Source organism: Caenorhabditis remanei, chromosome X, assembly GCF_010183535.1.
Source record: "Caenorhabditis remanei strain PX506 chromosome X, whole genome shotgun sequence".
Classification (NCBI taxonomy): Eukaryota; Metazoa; Nematoda; class Chromadorea; order Rhabditida; family Rhabditidae; genus Caenorhabditis; species Caenorhabditis remanei.
The window spans coordinates 8,517,574-8,545,366 of NC_071333.1; the positions used below are offsets into that span (position 1 = coordinate 8,517,574).

The 27,793-nt window shown below is 39.4% G+C and overlaps 4 protein-coding genes across 4 annotated transcripts; 1 reads left to right on the forward strand and 3 right to left on the reverse strand.

The window, feature by feature from the left end:
- Positions 1 to 482: 482 nt before the first annotated feature.
- GCK72_023635 (uncharacterized protein) lies at positions 483 to 3,103 on the reverse strand (the record flags this gene model as incomplete). Its single annotated transcript, XM_053735484.1, has 8 exons — positions 483 to 589; positions 635 to 721; positions 1,678 to 1,849; positions 1,968 to 2,035; positions 2,402 to 2,561; positions 2,772 to 2,846; positions 2,898 to 2,966; positions 3,023 to 3,103. The coding sequence occupies 8 exons, from the start codon at positions 3,101 to 3,103 to the stop codon at positions 483 to 485; spliced, it is 819 nt and encodes a 272-aa protein (XP_053579050.1).
- A 140-nt stretch (positions 3,104 to 3,243) lies between these two features.
- Positions 3,244 to 4,842, forward strand: GCK72_023636 (uncharacterized protein; the record flags this gene model as incomplete). Its single annotated transcript, XM_003109572.2, has 4 exons — positions 3,244 to 3,363; positions 3,414 to 3,675; positions 4,510 to 4,581; positions 4,631 to 4,842. 4 exons carry the CDS (start codon positions 3,244 to 3,246, stop codon positions 4,840 to 4,842), a joined length of 666 nt encoding a protein of 221 aa, XP_003109620.2.
- A 48-nt stretch (positions 4,843 to 4,890) lies between these two features.
- On the reverse strand, positions 4,891 to 5,525 carry GCK72_023637 (uncharacterized protein; the record flags this gene model as incomplete). The annotated part of the gene is made up of 4 exons (XM_053735485.1): positions 4,891 to 5,107; positions 5,151 to 5,187; positions 5,233 to 5,369; positions 5,413 to 5,525. 4 exons carry the CDS (start codon positions 5,523 to 5,525, stop codon positions 4,891 to 4,893), a joined length of 504 nt encoding a protein of 167 aa, XP_053579051.1.
- Positions 5,526 to 22,224: 16,699 nt separating this feature from the next.
- On the reverse strand, positions 22,225 to 22,665 carry GCK72_023638 (uncharacterized protein; the record flags this gene model as incomplete). Its single annotated transcript, XM_053735486.1, has 2 exons — positions 22,225 to 22,330; positions 22,553 to 22,665. The coding sequence occupies 2 exons, from the start codon at positions 22,663 to 22,665 to the stop codon at positions 22,225 to 22,227; spliced, it is 219 nt and encodes a 72-aa protein (XP_053579052.1).
- Between the last annotated feature and the right edge of the window lie 5,128 nt (positions 22,666 to 27,793).

Consider the following 27,793-nt stretch of genomic DNA (forward strand, 5'->3'; position numbering starts at 1 on the left):
AACAAAAGAAATTTATGGGAAGAAATTATAAAAGAAGAAAAAACTGTGAACAAAAAGAAAAAACGGCTGTTCGAAAGAACAAGAGAGAAGCACCACGCGTCCATTTGAAATTGTACGCAACGCGCCACAATGGTGCGGCGCGGCTTTCTCACGAATTATGATATGGGATCGATACATAGAAAAGATGAAGAGAGCTAGTAGGAAAAATCGATATGACTGCAATTCGAGAAGTTTTTTGAAACAATTTTATGAAAAACATCATTACAATTGGATTGTTGAAATTGAGGAAGAACCACAAGGAATAATAATGACTTCGTTTTGGTTTCGCAACTACGAGGTGATTTTGAAAGGGAAGAATTGTTTATTGAAATAGAAGACGCTATTTACAAATATGATAAGAAGGATCACTGGAATAACATTATTCGAGAAGAGAGCGAGTAATTAAATAAATTATTGAAGATCTTGTACACTAAAACTGTGTGTTAAAACTTTAAGTTGAGAGGTTGGGCGGGTTGTGATGGAGCTTGTGGTGGTCCAAAGAACTCAACAGAGTTTTTTGGAATTTGAGCAGCACTTGCAACTTTTTGAGCTGGAAAGTAGTATTTACATTGCAATAATTCACTTTTTAACATACGAAATTCAACAACGGTAGGGTTCGCATCCAATTGTTGTAGTAATTTTTTCTCGGCTTCGATTAAACGTGATTTTGCTACTTCGTCTGCTGAAAATGTTTTTATTTTCTTATAAAATTACAACGTTCGAAAGGTTTTCATGTTCCGACAGAACTGAACACAAAGTTTGTAGAAGTGCATAATGTAATTTTGAATGCAGAACACCTAAACCCCATTAATTACCGATCACTTCTTTCTGTTGTTGCTCTTTAATGAATTTTTGCAGAGCGACATCGAAGTTGTTGGCCGAGAAACATGGCATGAACTGAAAAAGTACTTTTGAAAAAGTTCGTTACATTTATTTCCATCACAATGATTCTAATTCTTTTATTCATTTGGGAGTAGGTCGTATCAGGCTTTTAAAGGAGAGTTTCACACGAAATGGCAGTCATTCTTTCTCAATTGGCAGTTAAAGTCCAAGAGTTTTTTCAAATAAAATTTTCATTGCTGTTTTCATTTTCTGTTTTTAATTTAGGCAAACACTGAAAACCTCATATTTACCTGAATAATTTCATTACATCCATTGCAAACTCTCTGGCGGCTCCGAGAGCTGGTTTGTTCGTCACAATGGGTCCACTCACTCCATTCAGATGTTACTGACCCGACCCCCGGTTGGTTGTCTGTCAATAAAAACTATTAGCATTCACATATCTATCAGGTTAATAGTACCTGTCAGAACCGGTTTGTTGAACGGGTTAGGAGGGATCAGCGGTTGACTTGCTAGTTTCCCTGAATGATCCTTTTTAATATCTCATTCCATTACTGATTCGGACACAAACTTCAAAACCCTCGGGTTTCGAAAAATGCTTGACATGGGGAAAACTGAATGAAAACGTGCGAACATTTTGATTAATGTCACATTTCACAGATAGTTTCGATGTTCATGGTTATCGGTCAGAAAAATCTCCAAACTAATCTATCTTACCTCGGGGGCACCTAGTACTGACAATTCTGCTGCGGAATGCAACTTTCATCTAGATAAGTTTACTGTTGTTCTACTTCCTACCTGATGCTGCATTCGTCACACACGAACCAAGTTCCACATAATCAACTTTATAGGCTAACTCTGGTGTGAAATATTGGTTTTTCGTGTGTCTTGTGTGAACGTTGAGAATGCAGTTGAGTGAAGAGAAATCTGGATAATGGAGTACAGAGTGACAAGCCACTGATCGCATTGTCTGAAATCGTGAGAATTACGAAGACTCTACAGTATCCAATACTCTCGAAGGGAGAAAGGTCATTTAGTGACCCGCTATTTCACCTTATTTTCAAACTCATTCAGAAAGCGTTCATTACCTTTGCCTTTATACATTCCAAAACACATTCGTTCTCACTTGCAACGGAAATCACTTCTGACGCATGTCCTTAAACACTTGGTATAGTTCATTTTGTTCTTTCTATTCTCCGTTTACCTAGTAGTATATGCTGTGGAATCCTTCGGAAGACGTCATCACAAGACATGGGCAACACAGTATCTGCGAAAAAGACAGGCTCCCATTATTCATATTTTATCTGTTTCTTCCATCAACCTTGATGAGCTCTATGTTGTCATACAAAGCTTTTTTGATTTATCACCTTTTCCATTTAGTCATGATAAATGTCTTCTACCCCAATATTATCGGCATTTTTTGAAAAAGGACATGAAGTGACCCTATCATTACAGAAAAGTTTGATGTTGCATATTTTTGTTTGTTTCAAATCCTCAAAACTGTTGTTCTTCCTCAACTCACCTGGTATGCATATTTTCTCTATATAAATCACATTTTGATTTGGCTTGTATTCGAGGTATCCATTTGGATTAATTGCATCCGAGTATACAGAACATTGTCTTGATGCCCTATTAAAGTGTGCTGACCGACATAACAAGGGTAGGCGGGATCCATCGGCGTACTGAAACAATTGCGTACGATTACTCCAAGTGTAGCCAATATAAGTTCCCCTGACTCCACGCATCTCTTTTTTTTTACATAACTAGCCATTATTTAAACAATTTGGAGTTCATTTTACCCAATTTCTTTTAAAAAATATCAAAGTATTGTAGTTTTTCAATTTCACTTTTTAATCTTGATTTTTGCAAAACGGTGTGTGTGAAAGACCTACCGTACTAATTCTACACGCTTGAACACATTGTTCAAGAATCGCCACTTGAAAGGTGATAGTTGCCTCGCGAGCTACCTGAAAACACGCCCATTTTCTTTTCCGCTAAAATGTTTCTTATCAGTTTACCTCAACTCCTTCAATCACTTGTATTCTCGAGTGTTCTCCTAATGGACAATCTGGAACAATGGGCAGGACCTGAACTTTTGTCAAACGTTCGACCCTAATCTTATCTCCGGTTTATAAGTGATTACCTCTACAGCAAAGTTGCGTAGTGTGTTATCAAATTGTTGTTGTTGATTACTGTCATCGGTTGATTCTACCGCAACTCCCATTTTTGTTTGTTTTCTTTTTTCCTCAGCGCCGCCAATTGTGTTGCTCACTATTTCAAATTGATCTCCTCCAAGTTTCCTTATTTTTATATCCTGAATATGAATGAAAACTATTTCAGGAAAATTTTGCAATTTTTCTAAAAATGCAACCATCGGCCATCCCGGACACCCTCCCTACTCCACCATCAAGCGCTCCATCTGTCCCCGCCCTCATCCGCCCGGTTCCATTGAACGCCAAAGATGAGAGGTTCCGTGCTCAAAAGGTATAGAAAATATCTCTAAGCAATGATCATCTAACTATTTTTTTTGTTAGGCACTATTTATGGCCGCCTCAAATTTTGGCCTCTACGCTAAAATGACTGAAGAGACGGGAAATGCACTCCATGCTCGAGAGAGTCCAAATGCTCTGAATATGCTTCAAAAACAATTTGGAGGAGAGGGACAAACCCCACTCAATCCGTTCAGAGCGATTGGGCTTGAACCTCCTCGCGCCGAACCAAAACCTGTTGCGCCGAAGAAAATGCCTCCCAATGGTGGATCAGTTCCACCAATTCTCCAACACCCACCCTCATCAGGTAATTCATGACTTTCACAATCATATTAATCGTCTTAGTGCCTGGAAATCGGCGTCTTATCACTATAAGCTTTTTTCGGAAAACTATTCGGAAAGAAACCGTGTGACGTAACTTTTTTGTGTGTTCGGCATTCTGCCCGATCAAAACGGTTCTTTGATGTCAATATGGGTTTGATGATGAATAACTTTGTGATTAAGCTTACACCTTTTTCAAATGACAGAAAGGGCGAGATACTGCCGTTTACATTTACAAAAAAGCAACATTTGTCACTTCATATAATACAATTATTTTGTTTCAACTTCCAGCTAATGTGAACACAAAGGTCTTTTGCTCATTCAAAAGGGTATGTAAAAATTAGAAAACAACATTTGATGCCAAGTATCTAAATTTTTTCCTTTCCACACACTATATAATATGACTTGTTTATAACTAGTCAAATCATTTGTTATATTTCATACGCAATTACAAAGCGACCTCAATATTTTTATCAAAGTCTACTTGTTATTGGCAGGTCAGAAGTCAATCGAATAACCCAATGACCTAACGCAATGAGTAGTAACATCTAAACCAAGACGTTTTCCGTTTTCAAGACCTTTTGAACGAATGTGCCCTTTTGTTTACGACAAAATGTGGGGTGATTTTCGGAGGAGTTTGTATGAAAAAATCAGATTAAATTCGTTTCGGAGGTAAAATATTGGGAAAGGCGAGTTGTGTTTTGGAAAGTAAAAGACGAACAAACGAAAAAAGGACAAAAATGATGTGAACGGTTAGAAATTGAAGTAGATAATAGCACGCCTTTGCAATTCAAATCTGAGAAAAATGACGATTTTTCAGGCTTTCCACTTCACTTCATGACCCCATTGCTGATGAGTTTGCCGTTTTCAGGACTCTCTATGGAGCAATTTGGTTAGTTTTCTCCTTCTCTTTTACTAACTAGCACTTAACTCAATTCCAGCTACTCAATGTAACCAAGACCTCACATATCAATTATTCTGTTTCCTCTACAATTCTAGAATTGCAGCATCAATTCGAGGGTTGCCACAACTTCCCGCTGTCCCTGCACCATCAGGGCAGCCGGAGCAACCGGGAGAAGAAAGAAATCGAAAACGGAAAAACACAGAAGATGGTTCAAAAAATGAGAAAAAAAGCAAAACGTCAGGTAATTAGTCTGATTGTTTGTTCAATAAAAAACGTCTGATATGTTTAACACATTTGTTACATTAACAACACTAAACAACTTACTGGTTTCGGTCTTTGTGGTGTGGCAAGTTGTCCAGTAAATGTGGGCGACGGTGCCGGTATCAGATCAACGGGTTCGGAAATATTAGGTGCCATTCTGATGTTTGACAACTCGGATAAGCAGTCCCATTGAGGGATCAAATGTGTTGTTCCAATTGTTGGGAGTAACGAAGCTATCGCACATTCAGTATTTCTGAAAACAAAAAGATTTTCTTAAATATCAAAATAACTCCTACCCAAGTGCGACTTCTCGTCTTCGAAGTTCTTCGGAAGCTGAAAAAAAGATAGTCATTACATAGCACCTACTAATCTACTTACTTGTATCGTTCATTTTCAATGGAGAAGGAACATAAAAAATCTCACAAATGTTACGATAATAGTCATACTGAATAGTTTGACATTGGGTATTATACCGAATGCAAGCAGATTCGCATTCTTCCAAAGTAATCGACGTTCTGGAATTATTTTTCATTTAACACCATCTTCAAATAGTCTCACCTTGTATCTATAGATTTTCCACAAGATATTCGAATGTTCTTGTGGCTTACAAAACATTTCTTTTTTTGAGCAATTGCTAGTACGAATAGTAGAAAAATTGGAAGCAAGTTCATGATTTCCTATTAGCGGAACAGTTACCGACTGACCAGTGTAAGTGCCTACAAGCGGGTCGGTTGATTTTAAGAGGATTACAATGCGGATTACGGTCACTGGTAATAGATAGACTATTCGGCTAGGTAGGCTTGTTCACCGGATATAGTAAAAACTAGATTTTTTGAATATGTTCACTATTGAAATTTGAAGCGGATAAAAATCAGTTAAAGACATTTTACAGATTCCGAAGAAATCTATCTTCATTGTCCACCCGAGTGGCTCATGCCAATTCTTCCATTCAAATGTTTGGACTGAGAACATGTCAAAAACGGGAAGAAGCGTTGACCACTTGCCACTGAACAATCTACTAATTTATGATATGTCTTTATCTCCACATTTCTCGGCTTTATGAGTAGTTTTTTTACTAAAATTTATATGTTGCTCTAGTGAATAAAATAAACTGCGTGAAACTTGAAATTCAAAAAACATCGTAAATTTATAAAAAAAGAGATTAAACCAAAGTGTGTAATTAAAAAGTTTGAACATTTCACAGAGCACTCTATTGCAGGTGTTACAGTATGTATTAGCATACAAAGTGTTGAGAATCTCACCCCTCAATTTAAAAATATTTATTCAAACTAAAAGTACATGTTTAACTATAGAACAGATGATCACGTTTCTGGGAAATCCCTTTTAGCTTCAACTTGCTCATTCATTTCCTCTATTGAGACTTTCAAAAATGTGGACTTATAAATTTATATTTAATCTTTTTGCAAATCTGCTTACTGTTCCTCTGTTATCCCTCTCAGCTGGAATGGCTTCATCAAAACAGAACGCTAGCCTAAGCCGGTGTCTCGTGGAGAGAAAACATAGAGATTCTTTGAAAATTATGGATAATAGTCACAATTTCAATGTTCTCCTCCTCTCTCTCTCCCTCCTTTTAATAACTGATATTGTTATGATATAATCCGAGCTGGCGGATCAGTCCATCTTTATTCTTTTTTTTATTGTTGCACATGAGAACAGAAGAGTCATAGGACCGGATAATCCGATAATTTGTATGCTATTCATCATTCCCCATGAAAGATTTCCTGCACTCCGCTTGTCCTTTCGACCTTCTTGAGAGCAAAAGAGTACTACGAAAAGAAAATTGGCGGCAGGTAACCGAGAACATAAATCGACGTGACAGATGTAGATGGATACGTGTTTCCGTGCATTACTTCCAAAACATTTCCAATTTCAAGAGGAGGATCCCGAAAGAAAAGAAAAGACGTGGTGACGTGAGAAAACTCATTTTTGAGATGCGACCTCCTTCCGTCATTTTATTCTTATTCTGTTTTGCTTGAGTCTTCTCGTAGTCGACCACTTTCATTTCTTAGCATGTTGGAGGGAAGGATGTGAGTCGGATTTTGCCAGAAAGATCTTTCAGTTTTTCATCCTACTAGAAAGTGTGTGATGATGATGAAAATGGATTTGACTTGCCCTTTGGTACCTTGGTACGAAGAGTGGTACGTATCTCCTCCGAGCTCAAACAACCACTCTCATTTCGTACAAATGGCAGCCAGAAGTCATGTTCTGTATAAAAGTGCATTGTTCAAAATCTGGAAAATTTTGGAATTCTTATGATGACGTTTCCATTTTCTTAGATACAGAAGATCAAATTTGAACTTATTTCCGCATTTTGAAAAAAGCAAGGACTAAATCTCGAGCCACTTCTGTTAAGGACATATTGTGGGTGTAATTGACTTTCAATTATACTGGACACCCTTACAAAGCACAGAGTTTAAAAATCAGTTATATCCATTTTGCATTAACTGTCAACATCATTTCTCGCTTCTTGGATATGACGAAATATGGATTTATCTCAAACCCCAGACGTTTGATCTGAGCTTATCCGAACGCCTAGGATGAGGATTTTCTTCCCACTATTATATCATGAAAATAGATTAGAAGAAAAGATGAGAGAAATTTTGAATAACCAGCCAGAAGACTTTCATCACACTTTTCAATCAAACGCTCTTCATTCTCATCAACCAACGGATTATTCCTCCTTGCCTTACGACATTTTCTGCTATATCCTTTTAGGCTTTTCATGCTCTTTCAGTTTCCTACCGTAATCTTTTTTGATGAAGGAAAACCACATAAAATTGTACTTTTTTGGGGGTTCTGATATTTAATATCATGGGATGAAAATGGATTATAAGAATTCAATTAAGTGCACACCCAGGTTGTATACAATTCCAATAAAATTTTCCTTGCTCTTACCCGTAATTGGATTTCCGGGAAACGAATCAACCTTAGCATTTTTTCGCTCCCAATTCTTGATTATATGTATATATACATGCCTCCTTCACATTTTCCATTTTCTTCTGACGGGTTTCTGATTGTATGATTTTATCCAGTGTCAGGAACGCGAGTTTCGGCCAAAATAGAACGTCCGATGAATTCGCGTTCTGACTTATTTTGTACAAACATTCGAAAAAATACAATTTCAGTACCCCTCTGTGTCATCTTCAACGTCTTTAAAATTCAATTTGAGGGATTACAAAAATCTTATCGTACTGTTCTGACTTCGACAAATTTCTACAGAAGTGTTAGATTCTAAGCTCCGCCCAGTATCTCTTCGTACCACGGCACCTAGAAAAACGGTATAAAAGACGCGTGTTGTTCAGTAGAATTTAAACACAGGCTACCGGCTGCTCCAGCTTCATCATCATCATTCCGTCTTTCATCCCTGGCTAATGACATGTTTTCACGCTGCCATTCCACCTCAAGCCTATAATTATGAAAATTACTGGTTGCTGATAAGGGTGGGTTCCGAATGAAAAAAGCGCTTTCCCATAAACTTTTCGTGATCATTAAATTCTAATCATAAGTTTTGGTTCATTTGTGCCAGAGGAGCCAGTTGTCCTTTCCCGCTATTGCGAAATGTTGTCTGAGTGGGTCTCCGTCTCCCATAGTCGTTATCAGGTATTTTTTATATAGGATAGAGCATTATAAGAGTCGTTTAACTCGACAATTCTGTCTAATCGAAAAGCTTATTCTTGGAAATAAGTTGGTCACACTATTGCGACCGGATGTGTGGTGTAGGTTTGGTAAGTTCCAGTACTGAGTTTCAGGTGGAGAGCATGAAGTTCTTTTACTTTCAAAAAAAGTATGCGCTTGTTTTCTTGTGCGACAGGTTTTCTAGTTAATCAGTGTACTGTAATATTCCGAAGGAGCTCGCTTTTCATGTCACCAAAATATACTTAATATGCTACGGTATTCATTCTAGAACATATTATAGAGCGTCTGCGTCTCCTTGTTGCTCGCTATAAGAACTTTTAAACCAGTTGGAATATAATTCATATTCTGGCTCATACCGTTGACAGACGGAAAACACACCTCTCTTATTATGGGAAACTCCTTTTCTTCCGACTGTTCAAAAAGGCCCGACGGAAACGGATCATGAAGCTAGACCATCTGTTTAATTCACGGATCCACCTCATTTCCGACGCAACAGGGTGCACCTCTTCCCCTTCTGTTTCCGCTTCTCCATCCGCTTTTCGGCATTTCCGGTGCTCCCAACCTTCTGTTTTTTTGCTTCTTTTGGTCTTATTTCTCACAGCCTAACAATCTGGGAAAAAGAACGGCTACTGCTCTAAAAAATCTCATAGCCACACGGTGAAGTCACAAGATTATTCAATCCCACGTTTTTTCCAGTTTTTTTCTCATGCTTTTCGTTCTTATTTTATCGGTAAAGTTCGTATCTTGGTTTTTGGTTCATGGCTCCTCGTTCACTGGTTCACATGACGCTCCAATTGTTATCAAGTTGTTTTTTTTCTCTGATACATTGACATTTTTTGATAGTTTGCTCTTGATAAGGTAGTCTTCTCTCTCCACTTTCTCCTTATACCTCTTTATCACTGGCGTCATGACAAATTTCAGCAATTTACCTTTCTTCAAAAGTGAAATTTTTTGATTTAAAAATCAAACCACAATAAATATGTATTTTCAAACCCATCATTCAATGCACTTTTAAAAGTCCTGATTCTTTTTTTTTTGAAGTTTTCTGTCTACTGGCATGAAATGCATTTTCTGATTTACTCACTCACCTAGAAATGTACGCATTTTTATAAATGCAGAAAAGGGCATGATATTATTTGGGAGGATTAGTGAAAACAGATTAATTTGGAGATCACTGAATACATTTTTAGATCAGACTATGAGCCTCTGCAGGATTAAAGTGCAGATGCAAAAGTTTCTTTTTAATCTCTTGCTCTCAAAACAATCAGCACCCGGAGATTAACGATAGATCAAAAAGAATAATAATCAAGCACAAATGACATATTATTAGAGAGAGAGTGATAATTTTAAGAAATTCTATAATTGAAGACTACCGAATGGAGTGATGTTTATTTCTGAATATATGAATTTGTTTGTCTCAACCACCACAAATAATTATGGGTTGCCTTGGTCAGAATATCTAGGCGCGTTCTGAATATTCCCGTCCCCTCTTCTTCATTCTTCTCAAATTCTATATAGATTCATTCGTTCTCTTTTTCGATCCACGTTCCTCGTTATACTTGTTTATTTCATTACCTCACTCATTTCCTAAAATTCATTTCAGAAAACTTGGACATTCAAAATCAAATTTTGACTTTCACCTGCATCGCCTGCTTTCCGAGCCACCAAAATACTCTGCATCAAATTCTAAGGTATGCCGGAATGATTCTTGAGCAACAACGTTTCCTGAAAAAGAAGGAAAGAAACGTTTTGAGTAACCAGCTCAAACTTTTTTCAAACATCTTTCCTCTTTTTTCTTGCTTCACCTTCTATTCTCATAAATAATGCACTTAGCGGTCCGACGGCTTCTATCCTCCTTCTTCCCGCGGAGCATAAAATTATTTTCTCTTTTTTTCCCTTTTCCCGGCTAAAATCATAGTTCCTCCCCTTTTTTCAATTCTCTTCATTGCATTGCTAAATTTGATTTGTATCAACATCCGAATGAGCTGCTGATTCTTTTCTTGTAACATTGAAGGGGGCGGGAGAGCGAAGACTAGAATATTCAAATGCGGCATAAAAAGTAGAAGACGTCGCTCGGAGAGCATGGACCGAGAGTGCTCACTTCCTCCGTAGAAGAAACTTCCGGCTTTCAGGAATTGCCAGTATTTGTATAAGGCAAGGGGGTCGTTTTTTGTTGCTCAAGACGAAAATGAAACTTGAAACATTTCGACATTAGAAACTTTATCTTGTAAATGTCAGTAACAAATATAAGGTCACAGAGGTCAAAACACACGTTCTGAACCCAAGTTTGAAATCAGATCTCTTAAAAGCTTTTCGTATACAGTCAATGCAATTCTGGAAATTTCTGCCTACTTCAGACATAAAATTTGTATAGTGGTGTCCCCATGGAGACTGTAGTGTTTTCGTAGAAAAAAGAAATCTAGACAAAAAACAAGGCACAAAAATGTATGTTATTATGTCTACATCTCCCTTTGAATATTTTTTGCGTTCTCTACGTACTCGGAATTTCAGTCGTTCATTTCTTTGGCTCCTTCTCTCCCCTTCCTTCATTACAATTTTTTCTGCATTTCCGGCCAACGGAAATTGAAGTCATATCCGATCAAATACATTTAGCAGATGTTCATCAAAGCCAACGGCGGCTCGTGTTTCTATAGCGTTTTGATGAAATGAACTGCAGCGCATGAGCTTGCCGAATGAGGCGGAAAATGCAGCGACAGAACAAGGCGCTTCGTCTTCTCCAGGCAGCTGGATTTGGTGCTAGGAGAAGTCATTTTCATGGCAAACTGCTGATGTGGATGAATTTTTTTATTTCATACTTTTTTAAAAACTTTTCTTCCTCTAATCTAACTCTATCTGAAATCTGATATACCGTAACCACGATTTCTGATCGTTTTGCAGTTTTTGATCATCGTGTGAATATAGATCTGGTTGTTATTCACTTCCAACAATACAAAATTTGCATTCCTATTGATAATTCTATTTGATATCTGATTATACCTTCACTGAAATTCATACTTTGCAGGATCTCTCACTTCTGCTGAGGCCAACAATTGGGAATGAGTCGAAAGGTGAGTATACTAAAAGTTCAGTAGTTCTAGCTGCACATAAGGTTCTCTTTTTGTCATATGCACATTCGTCAAGTCAAATGAGTTTTAAGATAAAGAAAGAAACAGAAAAATTCAAATGAGCCGTCACTTCTAATGGTTTTCATACCCTCTTTCCTTCATTTTTCGTTGTCTTGAGCTCCTCTCTTGTTATTTTTATTTTTGAGACTTCCTCACCACCTAACACTAATACTACATATATGTGATTAGCAGGTATGACATCTAACACGGATAATTTTGATTATTGATAAACACTGATCACAAAACACCAGATGAAAAACAGATCATTCAGCAGTTAAGCGGATATCCATAGATCACGGATACACTAACTCAGTTCCTTAGTGGGTGGGATTATTAACTATATCTATCACGGCTCAAGAAGTATTCCAATCAACTGGCAGGTGTGGCTACAAAAATGGAAATATGATTTGAAATATATGTATTGAGGAAACCTAGTTTGTGATTTGGGTGGAGTGGGAGGTAGATGAGATTTACTATGATTTTCTCTTTTTCGTACGTTTTTCGCACTTCCAACTACGATTGTTGATGTAAACGAAAAAAAACAAAAAATAAAACAGGTGAATCATACATACTGTCGATTAAAGTTCTGAAACTTTTTAATGCCGTGAGAATGAATATAGTTTCATATCAATAACTTTCTTTTCGACTAACTCTCTATCAGCTGTTGCCTTTGAAAACGCCACAGCAGCGTTCTAGAAAGTTATCAATACAAACCGTATACTCTCTTCCCCTTTTATCATTACCACCCCACACACAAACAGCTAAAACCGTTGGTCTACTTTCACTATTCATCACATATGTCTTCGATTTGCAATCACATGGTTTTACCGTTTCGAATAGAAGGTGGATGTTCAAAAATACTAATTGACCAATTTCAAATTTCAAACTGTTTCAAAATTGGCAGATTTTTGATCTACTAGTAGTGATACATGTGGAACAAACTAACTATTTGACTTTGCACTGCCCTCGGAGCTTTTTCTCTCACCGAAACACGTTTCGGATTGTTGAAATAAGAAAAAAGAACGTTAGCAATGTTTGTCCAGCCAGTCAAACAAACAAATTCATTTTACGCTATTCTTTCTAACTTGTGCAGAGCACTTTTCGAAAGTTGATCTAGCAATAAAAAGTACTAGCAAAATATGAATAGTTCAGTTGTTTTTTTTCTGTCAGAATTATTCCTAAAGTAACTAATCTAAGTAACGCTGTGATCGAAACTTGACAGATTATCAATCATCATGACACTGAATGTTTCTCTCTCGGAGAACCCTAGTTTGATCTTCTCTTCTCATGTGACTCGAAACCGTACACTACTTTTCTTTGAACTCATACCTTGTTATATTCTGAAGTGATGTTCAAACGGACCAGCAGTATGTTTGCGCATTCCGGAGTGCCGTGAGAGTGCCGTTGCGTTGCCGCGCACTCCGCACCTTCCTCTAGTCTATCGACCAACCACCCTCATTTTTCTTTCACCCAAGTCGATTTTCTCTCCTCTCTTCAACTTTTGTGGCCACGACCATTCTTTGCGTCTCTTCTTCATTTCCTCTCTCAATATTTCTCGAAGGGCCTTTTCCTATGCCAGTTGATGAGATGGAAGATGAGAGGAGAAGAGAGAGGTGGAAAAGAATCGAAAGACAGAACTAGAGATGAAAAGAAAGACAGTCATCACTTTCCTTTCCGCTGCCCGTTTTGCGTTATCTCCCCTCCGCTCTCTTGCATTCCTGCAATCTCTCGGCCGTCCTGCGTCTCCTGGTGGCGTTATTCGTACCACATTAGTCAGCACCCCTGAGCCTCTTCATTGTATGGTATGTCTCGCTTCTGCGTCTCGCATCTTTTTCAATGTCAGTACTCTATTATATATTTGAGGTAGACTCTCTTGTAATCCAACGCTATTTCGGAGATTCTCACTGTATCACACAAATGGACGTTTGTATGTCCTCTCCCGTAGGGGAGGTGGAAGGGAAAGAGAAGGGAAAGAAAAGAGAGGTCCTTTTCGGAATGATACAACGTTTTAGTGGTTGGTAGTGATCGTGAATGATGATGGCTGGAGATGATCATGAAAAACGATTAGTTTTGCCCTCCCATATAATTCGCATATTCAATTCATTTAAAATTCCGACAAATTTGGGGTGGAAATGAACAACGAGACTGCGACATCCAACACATCATACATCCCTTCTCCTCTCCGCGTGATGGCATTTGTGAAGAAGAACGTGTGTGTTCAACGTCACATTTCATTCTCTTTTATCTTCTCTCTTCTTTTGAATATATTTGTCTTCTCAACTTCTTTTTCCTAAAAGTTAGGAAAAATGAATACAGAATTAAAAAAGCAGACACAAAATAACCAAAGAAATAAAAAAAAAAAGAAATGAACTAATCTCTCTTCCGCATTTCTTTTTTCTCAAATTTTTTCTCCTGTTCTCTGCTAATCTCCGAATCTTTTTTTGCAATCTTCAAAGCTGTTTGAAATGCATCAATGACTGCATAGCAATGGGTACGTCGTGGGGGGATTATTAGAGAGAAAGAAGACGAAGAAAAAAGAAAAAAGGACGTCTCCCCCCTCCCCCCATCAGATAGGATTAGATCTCCGTTGTGTTTTGATCTTTGTCAAGGTTGAGTCACCTAGTCTGTCACTGTTTCGGTTCTTGTAACTGTTTCTAGAAACTCTACACTTTTTGTTTGCAAACAGTAACACAACTTTTGTACTCAAATAGCACGAGCTCAACCTCGATGACACGAGTTCTTCCCTCACTACCCCTAGGGTCTCTCAATCTTTTCTGTGCTCGACGACAAAAGTATTCCCAAACAGTGGGGATGATTGAAAAGAAACTAAATAATCTTTCCTCTTTTCTTCCTCCTTCTTTACCCTCCAACTGTTTGTCCCTTAACCTCTCGTGCCCGCCGATTTTTCTCTTCTTCTCCCGCAGTCCTCGTTTCATCCTCTTTTGCAATTTTTCTGAGCGAGAGCGTGTGTCAAAAAAGTTCACAAACGTCATAAGTTGCTTTGTTGATTTGATCTTCCACTGGCGCGGAAGAAAAAACTCACCCTCTGATCGCAGTCCTTTTCTTTATAGTGATCTGAGAAATTGAATCATTTCTGTTCAATTCATCATAAAGATAAACTGTTTTGATCTTCTAAATTTAGCAGCCAGTTCATACATGTGTGTCGAAATGATAAGGAGACGAAAGATGTAGCAAAGAAAAGAGAGAATGAGAGAAAAGTAAAGACGTGATGATAGATAACACGAGTCACCAACAAACCGTCTGCTGGAAAACCCGTGAATGCTCTGTGAAAGCGAAAGTTTTTAGAATATGTCCTTTAGAGAAGGGCGCCATTAAGTCGTTCACCCTGGCGCCACTGCGTCCGTTTCTTCCTCCTCCCCCCTACCTCCTCCCATCTATCTTTCCATTGTTGAATACATAGCACTTGAGTAGATGCAAGAAAACGAAGTGAAAAGCAAAAAAAATTGCGAGGGAGTTCAAAAGTGTGGACTCCGCCTTCAGCCGCTTATTGTTACACGCGGCAAGTCGTTTTTTTTGTGACCATTCTTTTTTGTTGCTTTTCCAAAAAAGAACAAGAGCCCTAGGCTTTTCTTGGGGTCCTAGCATTTCCCTCCCACTCCCGAAACGAAAAGGGAGAAAAGTGGGGGGAAGTCGCGTTGTTTGGCCGCGAGCCAACCACCAACCACCGAGAAGTTAACAAACAACACATTCATTCCCCCCCCCCTTTCTTCAACTTTAACTGTCTCTTTCTCTGTCTAAGTTTTACTTTTTTCTAAGACTGAAAGTCTAGGTTCCCAGTTTGCAACCTCTGTTTTTTTTGTTTTCAAGGTTCCATCAAGATTAATAGATCTTTCAAAAAGATTCAGACTTGAGAAAGAGATAGAAAACTCCGATTGCTCCGTTGTTCTTCTTCTCTTCTTTTTTTTACAAAAAGAAAAAGGGGAAGACGAAGAAGAATAAAAACGTAAACGTTACTCGGTTGTCCTGTGCGACCTTCGGGGTGTATCCCGACTTTTCCTTTCTTCTTTTTCTTATTCTTTTGCCGTTGTTGCTCCGTGAGGTTGCTCCGTATGTATTCCACCGTAGTATTGGTGGGGGTGGTGTGGCCTTCCGACGACAACACGGCAAGCCACTCAAACTCATCAAACCGCTCACCGCACCATTGCGCTCCATGCGTGTGTCCAGGGTCATAGGGAAGAAAAAGGAAAGAAAAAAAAGGCAGTGAAAAAAGGAAGGAGGGGGAGTTAGAAAAAAGACGGAAAGGACCCGGTGGTGCGTCGCCAACAAGCTTGACTGCGTAGTTTTCTCTCTCTTTTGAATCCACTGAAGATGATCTCCAAGTTCTATTTTTCCACAGCCTTTCGCCTCTAATTGTTGATGCTGATAGAATCGGATAGCCGTTGCGAATTTTTTTTCTCACCAACCAAACTGTGTCTTCCTCTCGTCCTTCAACACTCCTGGAGACTCTCAAAGGGTCTCAATGTCTCATAGGATATCCCCCGATCACGTACTCCGCCACTCGTCTTGTCTATGCCTTCTGATATGATTTAAGATCCGTGAACAGTAATACAACAGTTGTTATCAATCCACAAAAAAAATGGCAGTCAGTGGTTGTAAAACAACAAGGGTTTGAGTGCACGTGTACTCGTCCCCCCATTCATATTACATTCCCAACTCTCTCAGCATACTCTCAGCATAATCCCCCTGGTAGACTTCTGTCCAAAAACTCTTTTTCCCTTTTCAATTGTCTCTAGTTTCAAATCCCCCAATGAAAGTTCATTGTTCGCAAACATAATCTATGCGAATTGGGGATTATGTTTTTTTTTCACTTCTATTTCCGACTTCCACAATTTAATATCATGAAATATTAATCCTTGCATTCACATAATTAGGGCATTTTGATCTCATTGGTGTTGATCTTTTCCGTTTTTTCTGAAAAAGTAATTAAATTTTTGAATATTAAATTTTCAGCTGCCAATGGCATTCGCTCCGGGTTCAGGAGGAGGAGGTGGAGCGCCTCAAGGTCAGCAACAAGCTCAGATAATGATACCGCCAAATATCCCTGCAGAAGCTTATCTACGATTAACAGTGAGTGAAAAACTTTTGATTGAACTTTTCAAAATTTTGAATACATTTGATCCGTTGACCGAAGAACCAAGAAACAAAGGGTTTGCTGAATTGCAACTGTACGATCTTTATCTCGTTATCTCCTTTTTCGAATCCTATCTCTGTCTTGATCTTTTTTCGCTCTATATTCTTTTTTCTTTCTCACCTCATCCTACAACCGGGGAGTCGATAAAAACGAGTCGTAATCAAAAATACAAATCTAAGATTCATTTGAACTTACTAAGGAAAATTCAAAGAAAAATGATAAGATTAACTTTTCTCAAGCGAATTTTGCAACTAATTGAGAAATTAATTATTTTTGAAGACATGATTATTTAGGAAATAATAGTACGTAGTGTTTCTAATAACCGAAACTGATAACACGTTTTGCGTTTGTTCTTTGATACCATCATCTAGTTTCAACGCGCGAAAAAGACACAAGTGACTTTTTGAAATCATCCAAGACCGCCAACTTCCCCATCTTTGTCCGATAAGAAAGACATGGAAGACAAAGATGGACAGTCACAAGTCTCGACACCCACCCAAATGTTCTCTTTTTCTACATTTTTTTTTGTTTGATTAACCCTACATTCTTTCACATAAGCCTTCGGTCCCGAGGTGTCTGGTTTCACAAAATAAGTTGCATACGTGAACTCAATCCTTTCCGGACCAAAAGAGATTTCGGACCTCCTTGATGTTTGTCATGTTGCTTTTGGCTTTTTTCTCAATTGTCCGTTAGCTGGGATCGGGTTTCTATGAGAAACACAAGAGCACACACAATTGACGTTTTTTGTGTATTTCGTTTGTTAAAGAAAGATGTGCCTAATGGGGAAGAGAGAAAAGAAGTCGTAAGAGCAAATATTACGCGAAAGAGTTCACACGTACCTAATTTTGTTTGTTAAGGTCAGTAGCAAAGAAGTCAAGCGGTCAACGTTTTGTAATTCATTTTTTCTTTGGTTAAGCAGGTGTTTTGAATATCTGAGAGCTAACTTTTCACATCTCGTGAAATTTGAAGCATAACAATTTCTGAGAATAGAAAATTTATATTTCAGAAGGTGGTTCGTAGCTCCGAACAGAACACAACTAATTTCTAAAAACAAAAAACAATTAGAAAGAGAGAAAAAACAATAACAAAACAATACGTAATGTACTAATGTTTTTTTACAATTTTTAACCGGCAGTGGTATTCTCTTCATTTTCTGATATCACTCAATTATAGAAAAAAAGCGAAGGAGACTGTTCCCACACAGTTGACCATTTTGTCTCCACTTCTCTAAATATGGAGAGGATGGGAGGCCTGTTTTTCTCAATTTTCTTGTTTCTCCGTCTAGATCTATCGTTCTTTCCTCCTGTCTTTTCACTTCTTTATTTCTCATCAAACCACATAATGATCACGTGAACCTACACTTATTTTTTTCCATCTGCTTCGTTTTCTTCGGTCCTTTACACCGAGATGATGTTTAATCAAAGCTGTTTTCGTGCCTCATTTTTCATTTCTCTCGTTCTCATCCGTTTTTTGTTCCATCTTTTCCGAAGTTGTCCTCTTTTTTTGCTTTTCATCCACCGAGCTTCGTCTCATCACTCTGAGAGAGTAGACAAAAAGAGGAAAAGAGTGCTTTTCCGTGCTCACATATCACTTGGTCCGTTAGTGTCATGGGACCCCGGGGCATTTTTCCTCTTTGAAGAGAGAGACCAAGAGAGAGATCCTTCTAAATTGTCGAGGGCTCAAGCATCTCTTGTGGACCTCGACGAGTGTAGGCTTTGTACCCTCAAGAGAAGATTTCTGAACACGTTTTTCAAAAATGTTTGGCTCCCTTCATTTTTTCAAGAGCACAGAGATAAAATGAGAAAAATCGGAGAAAACATTGAAGAGCAAAGTACAACTCGACTGACGAGGACCTCCTGAGTCAAGCTCTATCTTTTTTAGACTCAAGAGTACCAGAAGTACCCTGAGTTTATTTTTAGTAGTCTGCATAAGTTGAATCACGCAAGAATGATTTTGTTCAAATTGTTCCGAGTCCCGATATTTCAGAAATCTCATTGTCTCTTCACTGAGAACGTATAGACAATGTGGTCCTAACAAACTAATGTTTTCATTAAATTTCCATATTCTAAGTTCTGATCAATGATGATTAATTTGGCCTATTGATACTTAGTTGGAACATTGCCAACAAACATGACCACTCTTTCTCATTGTTACTGTGTTATTTCACAATAACCACTCTCTCGACGTCTCGATTCTCTTCTGATGCCCATAGATTCATTGATCACTTCACTAACAGCCGGTCGCTCCCTCCAAGTAATGATAACACGGAGAAAATGATAGAATAGACAAATGTGTATCACACACAATATCATACGTTTCAAAATAGTGTGGAACATTTTGAGAAACGAGAGCTGCAAAACTGTATATTTATGTGACGTCGATTGAAAATGTGACGTACCGCGCTCATGATTCCTTTTCCGCTTTTACGAGGTATAACGGAAACCAGGAGAGAAAGAGAAGACTATGAACTGTATCGATAACAGTTATTACCGACAGAGCGGGGGCACTATTGGGTTTTGATCTAGTGATAAGAGGGAGAGAGTGTCTCAGAATGAACGAGTCATGACAACAGTACACATGAACGAACATTCATCTTAAGATATCTTATCATATCTTATCAGCAACCCATTAGTCCTCCGTTCATTAGAAATTTTCTATCTTTGCAAAAGACAGAAAAGGGATCGCATCAGAACGATCAATTCGAAATAAAAAAAGAAACGTGACACATTAACGCTTTCCGCGAAAATGAACTATGTACCCATCCTGTAGACACGTAATTTTTCATGCTTGTAATGACTAGAAGTGATTCATGTGATGTTCACATGTATCTTATCTTCGCTCTGTTCTCATGTTCCCTATTCTCTCAGTCACTTAACGTCTATATCTTATCATTAAAACCTTACTAAATGACTTCAAAATCAGAAGTATTATCGATAACTAATTAATTCCTTTTTCAGCAACAACAACGTGAGCAGCTCAATCAACAAAGGTTACTACAAGCACAACTGCAGACGAATGGACCTGGAGGATTGGCACACCAGCAACAACAACAACGACAAAATCAGGAGCGTAATCAACAGCAGCAAGCTTCCCAACAGCATCAACATCAGCAACAAATGCATCACGTTCAGCAACAGCAGCAGCAACAGAGGGAAATTCAGCAAAGGGAGCTGCAGCAAAGAGAGCAACAACAGAAAGAGCTGCATCAAAGGGAACTACAACAAAGGGAACATCAGCAGCAGCAGCAGCAACAACAACAGCAACAGAATCCACAGCAAAATCAACAACAGCTCCAAGTAAATGCTCAACTGTTGCAGGCTTTGGCTACTCCACAAGGTCAAAGCCTTGTGAATATGTTACTCATCCAGCAAGCTCTCCAAGCTCAGCAAGCTCAACAAAACCAAGGTCAGACCCCACAGCAGCAATTGCTGCAGCAACAGCTTGCACAACAACAAGCTCAGCAATTGGCTCAACAACAGGCCCAACAACAAGCTCAACAGCAACTTGCTCAGCAACAGGCCCAACAACAGGCCAGACAGCAAGCAGAACAGCAAGCTCAAGCAAGGATACAAGCTGAACAGCAAGCACGGCAGCATGCAGAGCAACAAGCTCGGTTACAAGCAGAGCAATTAGTTACTGAACGGCTTCAAGCTCAAAATATACGGGATGTGAATCCAGAAGTAAGTACTGAATAACGAGGTAAAGTCGTAATCAAAGTTTTTTTCAGCAATTTGCCCAAATGGTTGCTTACTATCAACAAATGCAAAGAGACCAACAACAGCAACAGATTCAGCTCAGGGAACAGCGGCAAAAAGAGCAGTTACAACAGCAACAACTTCAGCAGCAACACCATAGAGAACAGCTGCAGCAACAACAATTACGAGAAGTTCTACAGGTTTGTGAACACTTTTGTAATAATAGGAGGTTGACATATCACCTCGAAGAGCGTAGTTTTTCAAAGTTAGATCATTTTTAACTGTTTCATGTACACTTTTATTTCAGAGGCAACAAACTCCCGCCCCACAGCAAGTTCAGCATCAGATGCAACAACTGACACAACAGCAACAGCAACAACTTCAACAAGCTCAACAGCAACAACTTCAACAATTGCAACAGCAACAGGCTCAACACCAGCAACAACAACTACAACAGTTGCAACTTCAACAACTTATGCAACAACAGCTTCAGCAACAACAGCAGAGAGCTCAACAAACTCAGAACCAAGGCCATGCTACTCAAAGGCCGTCTGTTGCTTCAACACCATTGCCTGGTGCTTCTACTCCACAACTTGCTGAACAACTCGCACTGCAAGCACAGTTGCAGCAGCAGCTTCAACAACAGCAGCAGCTTCAACAACAACAACAACTTCTGCAACAAGCTCAACTGCAAGCACAGCAACAGGCTCAACAACAAGCCCAACAGCAAGCCCAACAGCAAGCCCAACAGCAAGCTCAACAGCAAGCTCAACAACTTGCTCAACAGCAACTTGCTCAACAACAGGCTCAACAGCAAGCTCAACAGCAAGCCAGACAACAGGCTGAACAAAGGATACAAACACCACAAGGAAAGACTGTATCTCAAGCGTTGCAATATATCCAGTCAATGCAAATGCAACAAGGAACCGAGGGCACATCTAATAACGGTACGTTGATTTTTATTTCTATGTGTCACTTTTTGTTTTTATTTCATTTCTCACCATCACACGCTTCTCAAACTCTGTGTCTGTTTCCCTTCTTTGTTTCTTTCCTGTTTTTCCCCTATTCCCACTGGCCCTTGTCCCCAATTTCTCCCAATTTGCTCCTATTTCATCCACATTCGTTCAACCACACAACCACACCACAACTCTTTGAGCAGAAAAATGATTAGATCGTTATACGTATAGGTTTCAGTCAATATATTTCAATATTTCTATATGGAGTATGCATGTTGATAGAAACAGTGTGTGAACCAACAAACAACTAGAAAGTATTAGACGAAATGAGTGGTAATACTTGTTCAGCTTATTTCTTCTCAATCATCAATCATCTTCTTCTTCATATTTTTTTCTGTGCACCATTTTCTAACCATTGGTTGTTCAAAACCCTCTTACCCAATTTTTCCCCTTCAGCAGAGTCGCAAGAAGAGATGTTGGCTCAGATGCTGAACGAGCAGCAGCAACAAATGTTGCAAAATCAGGCCCGCGAGGCGCAACATCGTCAGATGCTCATTTCTTCGACTCCGGCACCAAGAGGCGGTCTCACTATGGGAACTCCAATTGGTATCGTGAGAAGAGAAGCGTCAACTCCAGCGACTCTTTCTTCATTACCCGTAGTAACGACGACAGCATCTCGGGTAGCAGTTCGCACGCCGATTGCTGTGCAACCTATCAAACAAAACTCTAACCCGTCTATTTTACCATCCTCCGCATCTGCATCTGCATCCGGCAGTCATCAGATTTTAGCTTCGTCGCTCTCCAAGTCCTTTGATCAGCCTTCCACGTCGAAGGCGTCGTCCGGCAGCGGCGGCAATGAGTCGATGTCGGACCACATCAGCCGCATCATCTCTGAGAACGAAGTGATTCTTCAAGGAGACCCGGTGAGTGCCGATTTCAACTAGCGTGATGGGTTTTCTTTTTGAATTCACCCCCCTATTTGGAGTTTGATGATACATGGAAACCAATACAAAATCAACGTGAATAAACCAAACCAAAACAAAACCTTTCATGTTTTTCTTTTTCTTTTCTATTTTTGTCCTTTTGTTCGACGTCTCGAATCTGTCCATTTACAGGTGATTCGCAAAAAGCGGCCATATCATCGCCAAATAGGTGCGCAATCCTCGGTCGATCACGACAGTAATAGTGGTGGTGAGTTGTGGTGTGGTTGAGTTTCTTGAAAGCATCGCTCCATTACCCTTGTCCTCCTATCCCAAGACAAGACACTGTCTTCTTCTATTACTCGCCCCCGTTTCCGCTATACCGTCTCAATTTGCATGCCCAGTGCGTGTCTGCACGTGTCCATATCATACATATATCTATATATTACTATTGTGATCGTCCGTTAGCATTCTAATTTCTCCACACTTACAGGCTCAACAAGAACCTCACCTGGACCGAAAGATAGTCGGATGTTGCAAGCTGCTAGTCGAAGTCAGAGTTTGTTCGAGCTGAGTGGATCCAAACACTTCATGGGAAGTTTGACCAGTGGACAACCATTGCTCCGATCGATACAAACGCACAACGACCCAAATTATACGCCAGAATGCATATATTGTAAATTGACGTTTCCTAATGAAGCGGGTCTCCAAGCTCATGAAGTTGTTTGCGGGAAGAAAAGAGAATTCGAAAAAGCTCAGCAAGCTGCAGCTGAGAATAACCCACATAGTGCTTTGAAACGTCGTCACACCCATCAAGATGCCACATTTGCAATGAATTCACCTCTTGCTGCTGCGACCCCATCAAGTATGCCAGGACCATCAGAACCGGTGAAAAAGATGAGAAAGGTAATATAATTAGTTTTGCATTTTTATAAACTTGAAATTTCAGGAAGACAGTTTCGACGATGATAACTCGCCATCTACATCAGACGGAACAAGATCTTCATTCCCGAAAAGTTTACCAAAAGAATGGGAGAAACATATGTTGACACTTAACAATTTAGCTAGTATTATTCCGCCATTTGTGAGTTACCATTCAGTTATTTTATATTACAATCTGAACTATTTCTAGGTCCAAGCATTTCTTGCCAAAGCCATTCAATCTGAGACTCTTACATTGTCTCCTGGAGCGTTGCAACATATTTATGACAAGTATAATATTTCACCAATTGCAATTCAACAGTTCCTCCATTTTGCTTCTCAACTCAACAATCGACAGTTAGAAGAGATTATAGCGGAATGTGAGAAACTGTATTTGAGGAATGCGGAAGAATGGACAAACCAAGGAATTGTGAGTTCATTAGTAATACATTTGATTCAAATGCTAATTCAAAATCATTTCAGATCCAACCGCTACCAGCTGATGACTTGGAAATTGTTGAAATGATCAAACAACAAGATGCACTAGGCAAAGGACAGGTTCCAGAGCTGCTCGTTTCGACATTTGCTATTCTTGACCACTGCAGTAGGAGACGAGATATCACTGATCCCGCTATGAACCATGTTGTTATCAAACTACTTCATGCTAACGGAAAAGATATCACTGATGTTCCAATGAGAGCTTTCAACACGTTGGATGGTTGCAACGATAGATTCATCAGCCATATGAGAGAGCTTCATAAGTTGAATGATGTTAATGATCGACTTCTCAATGCTCTTAAAACCGATCCGCAGGCAACAACTACTCCGCTCTTCCATGTGGTTAATGAACAGTCGGCTTGTTTGAAATTCCTTCTCCGAGAGTACGGAATGGTTCATCTAACAATTATTGCGAGTGTTGCTAAAATTCTGGGAATCTCAAGTCAAGAGAACGATGGTGTTGACGAAGTAGAAGGAGAAGAAGAAGAGCAACAACCAGGATGCAGTCAAAACGGTCAAACCGATCTTAATGGACAGAACGGTCAGAACGACCAGAACGGTGAAAACGGAACTGTTGCTTTTAACGGAGTTGTCATCAAACAAGAAATTGTAACCCCTCCCCCAGAGTATAAAAATGATGACGACAGTGATGATGACTGCATTATTGAAGTAATTGATGAAGATCAACAACGACAAATTGATATGGCTGCTGCAGCGGCACGAAATAATAGAAATGCAGCTCCTATGTCATTTCTAGACCCAGATCAAGATGAAAAGAAGCCTCCGAAAATGATGTTGCAGCAGATGCAACAACAATTCGCAGGAGGTAGTCAGATGGGCAATCAAGGTGCGGGATATACGGGAGGTCAAGTTGATGGTCAAGAAATAAAAAAAGAATTGCTGGTTCCAAAAAACGAAGAGCCATCGCAGCAGGAAGTTGTTGCAATGTCGCTACCACTAAGACTTGAAGATCTTCGTTTAGAGCCGCAAACAAGTGGGGACACGGATAAACCATATTGGCTGGTGATCGACGGCGACATTGGTGGACGGCCGTCGTTCATGGCTGCTGGAACACAATCTCGTGCCAATCGTACAAGAAATATCACCTCGGAGACATATGTAACGGTTCCTCGGCAACAACCAACGTTTGCCGAGCAAGATGGCACTTATTCAATGTATGCAAATTGGGCGACTCCGGTTCATAATGACGCTGAGACAAAAATGAATCTATCGTTCATGGGAATGGTATCTTTGAGAAGACGAACCGGACAACATGAATTTTGGAAATACACTACGGCTAACAAGGATCTCGGGCACTACAGAATGACGCATTCCTCGTTTTGGGATATTAGTACGAAGATTCGAGACAGACAAGCTTCAATGAGTGATGAAAAACCATTGGAGGAGACGCAAGACTATGATGCACAATTCATTGAGAGATTAGTTGGAGGAAACTATACAGCAAGTGACCTCCAATCATCTTCAACTTCAACAATTGCTATACCAATACTTATGGCACCAGAAGAAACTAGTTCTGACCAGCCAGGCCCGTCAGGACTACCACCGCTTTTGATGAGATCTCCTCGGCCGGTGACCCCAAAACTGTCAATTCCACAAGTTGAGGAAGCCAAGCAACAAGAAGTGATTGTACCAGTTTCAGAAGAGTGAGTTCAATATTTTGGGTATTCTTGATATGGTGCTAATACTTTAACTTTTAGAGTTGCTCAAATCAATGAAATACTAACTGCACCAGTGGAAGTTCCGACGAAACATGAGTCTGATGTTGAAGTGAATATGGAAAAATCTCCAGAAGCGAGGTAAACATTTCGTGCATAATCTGTTTCTTCAAATAAAAAGCTTACCCATTTACGTTTCTTTTTTATTGAGTGAACTCTGTTTGATGCCTCATAGCATGTTGATAACTCGTTCAATTACACTGTTCTTTCCGCGTGGCTATCAGATTGTCATCTCATTTTTTCTTCTTCGAATCATGTTTTCAGACCATCTGTTATCATCAATGATGACGTCGGCCGTTTCAGAAGAGATCGGCCAGTGAAATATGTCAGCAGGATACGGCCGAAACATGACCAAATCATTGGTGGTCACCGTACCGATGAGGTATTCATTCATCCGCTAATATTATAATCATTTACATGTAAGTCTCTCACTGCAGGTATATGTGTATGTACGTGGTCGTGGACGTGGAAGATATATTTGTGATCGATGCGGGATTCGGTGCAAGAAGCCAAGCATGCTGAAAAAGCACATCAAGTACGGATCCCATTTTTTCTCGATGTTATTCGTTCTATTTGATATTTTCACAAAGACTAGTAGATATAAGTTTAACTCATTTCAGATCACATACCGACGTTCGCGCCTTTAACTGTACTGCATGTAATTTTTCGTTCAAAACCAAAGGAAACCTAACAAAACATCTGAGCTCAAAGACCCATCTGAGACGAATTTCCAACAGTAAGTACTTTTAGTAACATCTTTGAACTCGGAAACCATTAAAGTGAAAATTGAAGTAGCACGCTTTCAAGAAAATGAAATCATGTGTTGCTACAATAGTAAAAATCTAAGAATTCAACTTTCCATTAGTATAATTGGATTTTCTTTCAGTCCAAGCCGGCAATGAAAGCGATGGAACAACACCGTCAACAAGCAGTATGATGAATATGGACGAGGGATACCATAAGAACCAGCCATTGTTTGACGATTACGACAATAAGTACGACAAAATAATAATTCAATTACACTTTTATTTAACTCAGATATTGCAGCTCATCGGACGAGGAAGATTACGACCATCTCAATGGAATGCAAGCAGAGCATAAATTTAAATTCGGTCAAGAACACATTCTCATGGAGCGTAACGCCCATACACCACCCACTCGATGGTGTCTTATCGAAGCAGAGAACGATCACTATTGGCCATCACCAGATCGTCGGAACTGCAGTTCGGCTCCGCCTGTGGCGATGCAGCGTGATTTTGACGACCGAGGTGTGTGAATTAAGACTCTCAAAGTAGCAAACAGCATATTGTTATAGCAATGACTCCAATATCCGGTGCCAGTTCTCCGTTTCCAAATGCTCTTGCTCGATCACCATTCTCCTCAATATCTCCTCGTAGCCGTCTTGTTTCCGAAAATCAGTTCAATGATTCAGCATTTAGCAGTGCTAGTCAAACTGATGAACCTTCTTGTTCTCAGGTATAACAAAATGTTTCATGTACATTTTCATTAGTCTTTTACAGAATCTCAACTGTCATGGTCACAGCTCATCCCATACAAACAATTTGATGACTTCCAACGTTAATTTTTTCAAAAAAGACGATGAATGGAGATGTGATGAGTGTGATCGTACTTTCCGGAAAGAATACGAAATGACCCTTCACAAACATACGCATAATATTGAGCTGCAGCAAAGTAAGAATCGCATGTACCAGTGCAATGAGTGTCGAATGTTGTTCCGTACAAAAGCCCTTTGTTCTAAGCATCTTGAGAAGACTCATGGACATAATGTAAGACTAGTTTTGTGTCTGCTGATGCACTTATCCGATCGTGAAATTTTCCAGATGGATGATTCCATGATTACTTGCATTGACCCGTTGGCAACTACACAATCGGTTCTAGGCGGCCCGTCAACAAGTAATCCCCGCTCTTTTATGTGCGTTGACTGCGACATTGGTTTTCGAAAACACGGCATCTTAGCCAAACACTTGAGGTTTGTTTCTTGTTTTTAATCAAATCGGTTCAATTTCGTTTTAATCAAGAAACTTTCAATTTCATTTCTCTCTTTTTTTGCAGATCGAAAACGCACGTGATGAAGCTAGAATCGCTGCAGAGATTGCCTGTTGACACGTTGTCTTTGATTACCAAGAAAGATAACGGAGCATGTCTGAACGATATAGATACAACCGATTGTGAAAGAGCTCGCATCTCCCTGCTCAGTAAGTACTACATGAAATTGCGTCAGTGACAGACGGACAGCGAGTGGGTTCTTTTTGTTTAAC